Here is a 4,121-nt window from a genome sequence, read left to right as displayed (position 1 = left end):
CTCACTAAAGCGTCACTAAATGGATTGCTGCTGATTAATGCCTGCCTTGTTAATGGTCTTCCATCTGTTTGACAGTATGTCAAAGAAAGACTTTGTGATTGGCAATAGAGCAAACTATATCAACTGAAGAAAAGATAATTATGTGATTTTGAAATGAGCAAATCAAATGTGGCACAGAACGCCACACCATTCACAAAGAGCAGAGGATTTAATAATTGTGCGCTGGGCTCTGAGAGGCAACACTAGCGCAAGGCCGCCCTCTAGCTTTAAATGGAAAGACTCACAGACACACAACAGCTACAGTATCGGTCATGAATCCACCACACAAAATGCTGAAGTTTTATTCACATAGTCAGTGACTACATACCGTCACATTAAAAGTACCGCATTACAAAAAAAAATAGTGTGCCGAACCAGCAGTTTAAACAAAACAGCCTAATATACACAGTATATACATTTCAAGACATGCAAGTTAACACATGTAGAATGACTGTATTAACAATTTCTACTTGTAAAATGTCTTAACCCTGTCACGTGAAGACAGAATGGCAAAAATAGAATAAAATAACAACACATTCTGTCACCTATTTGTCCCGGACATAAAGTGACTGGATGGGTCAAGTGTAAAGTGCAACTGCAATTCTTCACAGATCTGTTGTTCCTGAATTACCTTTTCCGAAACGTTATATTTCTGCAAACCCAGGTCATGCCATCCTGCAAAGAAGCAGATAATGTGATGCTGTGACAATTCGGGAGGTGAAACTGATGTGAGCCACAGCTTAAAAGTGCGTTTGCAAGCCATAGTTTACAGCTGCTTTTCAAGATATCCTGATGATGAGGAGAGAACGAGCAGCACAACCGCATTATAACCTGCATGAATTCTGTGCCAGCGGTCCCTCATTTAAACTGACAATAAAATAAGGAAATCAAGACAGAAATATGTGAATTCTACTTAAAGTGGACTGTTGACTCTGAGATTGATATAAATTTTATGATGTATAATATGATGACTGGCTGTAGAATAAATTATGTTTTAAAAACAGCGTCTAACTGTGGCTGGTGTTGACACTGTCATCGACACAACAGCAAAGCCTCTTTGGTCTTTAGAAAGATAACAACGTGCTTAACTTTGAACCTCTAATCTGGGCCGATCATATAAATAGTACAAGTATGTACAGTTTGAGCAGGAAGGATTAAAACAGAAATTAACTGCCGCTGGCTCGTTAGTCAACATGAACACAAGTAAATCAGGAAAAGTTTGCAAAGAAGAAGCCGGTAAGTTGGTTTTAAAGTAACATGTACAGAAGCATTATTAATGCATGTTGTTGTTGTTTCAGCTGGGGTTCTACTGTAGATCCTAAGCTTTGTCTGAAGTTGGTTAAGTTCATTAGTTTATCATTTGCTGCTTTTAAGTTTAAATGTACAAACTGTGTATGATAAACAGAAATCATATGTTCACTTGGTCCATCTGATATTAAGGGGGCTTTTGTTAATGTTGGTAAAATGAATGCCTTTTCTTGATTTCAGTGTAAATTTGAGTAAAGTAGACAGGTCCAATATTCTGTGAGTTCTCACTCTGTGTCACTCTGCAGCCCACCCTCTCTCAACCCTCACTGCATATTCATGCTGTGTGTTTGCAGACTGTGTGCACTGTATTTACCTGCACTCCCTCAGCCGTGGCTGCTGAGCAGGCCTGGACCTGCCACATGCGATCGCGGATGGTGTGCAAATTGAGACTTTCTGCCAGCTCAGACGCTGGGGTGGCTGTCATCAGATCCTGTTTGTTGGCAAAGATGAGCAATGGCACAGCAGCAAGCTTTTCCTCCTCCAGCAACTCAGCCAGCTCCTGGAGGAACAGACACACAAGGGTGGCCAGTGACATGTACACCGACTGAGTCATAAAACAAATAATACTGATGTTTCAGAAAATCAGAAAACATTGAAATTAAAAAAAATATGAATGTATAAATTGTCTTGACATCCTGCTATCAGCATCTGTAATCATCCATGATCAACTTTTAATTCCTACTGTTTGTGATGAGTCTACTAAATGTTTTCTAGTAACTGTATATGAGTAGTAATCACACAAAATCTTTTTATTGCACTAAGAAAAAAATAGAAATAGCACCTTACCAGACTAGTCTCTTCAAATCTTTTTCTGTCTGAGCTGTCAATCACATAGATCTGCAAACAACACCGCCACAGATATTACAAGAACAGTTCATTCTCTGCATAACCTACTGTCTTGTAAGAACTACTATGTGTGGTTGTTCACTTTCATTAATTCTGGCTATTGTAACAAGTACATTGCAAAGAACCTACTAATACATCTGTGTTCTCAAAATAATTCCTCCAGTAGGGGCGGATCTTGCGCTGACCTCCGATGTCCCAAACATTCAACTTGAAGCCAGATGACTGAACGCTCTTTATATTGAAGCCCTGTTGAAAAATAAGACTGATGCTTTATGTAATACTTGCAGCAGGAGAATTAAAACATGGTTTGGAAATTTGTTTGACTGGAAAATGAAGACATGTATTTCCACAGTGTGTGACTGAGCTACTTGATGCATGCGAGTGTGTGTATATTTGTACTTGTGTGGGGGTGATGTGGCTGATATCTTCAGCTGCCAGCTGTTTCAGCAGAGTGGTTTTTCCAGCATTGTCCAAGCCAAGCAACAGCAAGCGTACTTCCTGTTCTGGAGACTGCTTCAGCCTCCGGAGAATGGACAACAGGCCCTGCAGGTGGAGCAGAGTACATGCTACGAGTTTCAATGGGACAATGGGTTTAAAGATGACATTTCATAGGCAAACCCAAAAGCATTTTCTCACTATATTTTGACTGAATCATGGCCTAAGCTGTGTCAGGTAAAACACAATTCATCAGAGGGCAGCATGGTGTCAGGGGCTGGCAGAGGAAGCTGATGCAGCTTGAACAAGAGGTTAAACACTCACCCCAAAAGCTAGAATCATCTAGAGCATGAGGATTTAGCTGTTAGCTGCCTGCAGTGACCTACACCTGTAGTGGCTCAAGAGCTCTCATTGGCCAAGATTAAGCATGCGCAAAATGAGTGGCTTGTGTCCAGAAAGTGATAAGGAAGGCTTTGGCTCAAGCTGTTTACCTTGCAGTGTGTTCTGTTAAGATGAAGAAACAACCAATTTTCTGGCAAATTACAAATCGATACATAAAGTAGTAATTTCAACATTTTTCAGTGCACATCATTAAAAAATGTCTTAAAACTCAATTGTTGTCTTTAGCTTCTTGATAAAATTATAAATTGTGGTTCGTCTACTTTGTCTTTTTGACAATATAGTGTCCTCTCTCTCCTTTTTTCTTTTTCTTTCTTCTGTAAAACTCCTGGTTGGAAAATTGCTATATAAATAAAATTGCTTGACCTTGAAGCCTGACCTGTTGAGACTGAATGATCCCAGAATGAAAATAAAATTTAGATTAGCTAAATGAAAACTATTACATTTTTTTTACGTTTGAGCATTGGTGAAATTCAGTGACAGTGACAAATTTCTAAAAACTAGCAGTTTATTATCTATCCCACCCAGGTGCCTCATTTACTGGCATGTAACGTTAGGCAGCTGTGGCTAACAGTTTTCAGCAACACACACACACACACACACACACACACACACACACACACACACACACACCATGACACAAATATAATTCATTGACAATATAAATAATTACAATGTTAGTATTCCAAAGCAGCCAAGGCTGTGAATCATGATAACTCACCATGTTTTCCTCAGGTGTGCGTGTGGCCCCTGCTCAGACTGAGCGGATTAACATCTTTCTAACCATGCCTCTTGGGAGAACAGCGGTCAAGTTCGGTTGCCGTGGAAACCGTGACGTCGGCGTCTTTTGGCACGAGACCAGGGGACCGAAAAATGCCCCAAGTAAAATATAACCCTGAAGATATTTGTTTGACTTCTTCAGCCTGCCTTGAACTTCTTATTATTTATCGTGTTGAGTTTTCTTTCTGCATTCTAAAGCACTTTAATCGCAAATTTTGTGTTGTAGATGCACTTTCTCCTTATATTATTATAATAAGTGCGACGTAAGCAAACAGTTTCTAGTAAAGTGCAAAACAAAAACTGCAATAAGTTTG

General features: G+C 39.6%; 1 protein-coding gene across 1 annotated transcript; it reads right to left on the bottom strand.

The window, feature by feature from the left end:
* Positions 1-388: 388 nt before the first annotated feature.
* LOC121622951 (ADP-ribosylation factor-like protein 3) lies at positions 389-3,810 on the bottom strand. Its single transcript, XM_041960035.1, has 6 exons — positions 3,749-3,810; positions 2,593-2,736; positions 2,323-2,439; positions 2,134-2,184; positions 1,661-1,846; positions 389-714 (listed from the first exon to the last, which is right to left on the bottom strand). Exons 1-6 carry the CDS (start codon positions 3,749-3,751, stop codon positions 667-669), a joined length of 549 nt encoding a protein of 182 aa, XP_041815969.1. The 5' UTR covers positions 3,752-3,810; the 3' UTR covers positions 389-666.
* Positions 3,811-4,121: the final 311 nt, after the last annotated feature.

Source organism: Chelmon rostratus, chromosome 19 (genome assembly GCF_017976325.1).
Source record: "Chelmon rostratus isolate fCheRos1 chromosome 19, fCheRos1.pri, whole genome shotgun sequence".
Classification (NCBI taxonomy): domain Eukaryota; kingdom Metazoa; phylum Chordata; class Actinopteri; order Chaetodontiformes; family Chaetodontidae; genus Chelmon; species Chelmon rostratus.
This window is presented reverse-complemented; position numbering and strand designations above follow the sequence as displayed.

Coding starts and splice junctions, on each gene's coding strand:
- LOC121622951 (XM_041960035.1), bottom strand. Junction 1,847..2,133: donor GATTTGAAGAGACTAGTCTG/GTAAGGTGCTAT, acceptor CTGTTCCTCCAG/GAGCTGGCTGAGTTGCTGGA. Junction 715..1,660: donor CCACGGCTGAGGGAGTGCAG/GTAAATACAGTG, acceptor GCTTCTTTGCAG/GATGGCATGACCTGGGTTTG.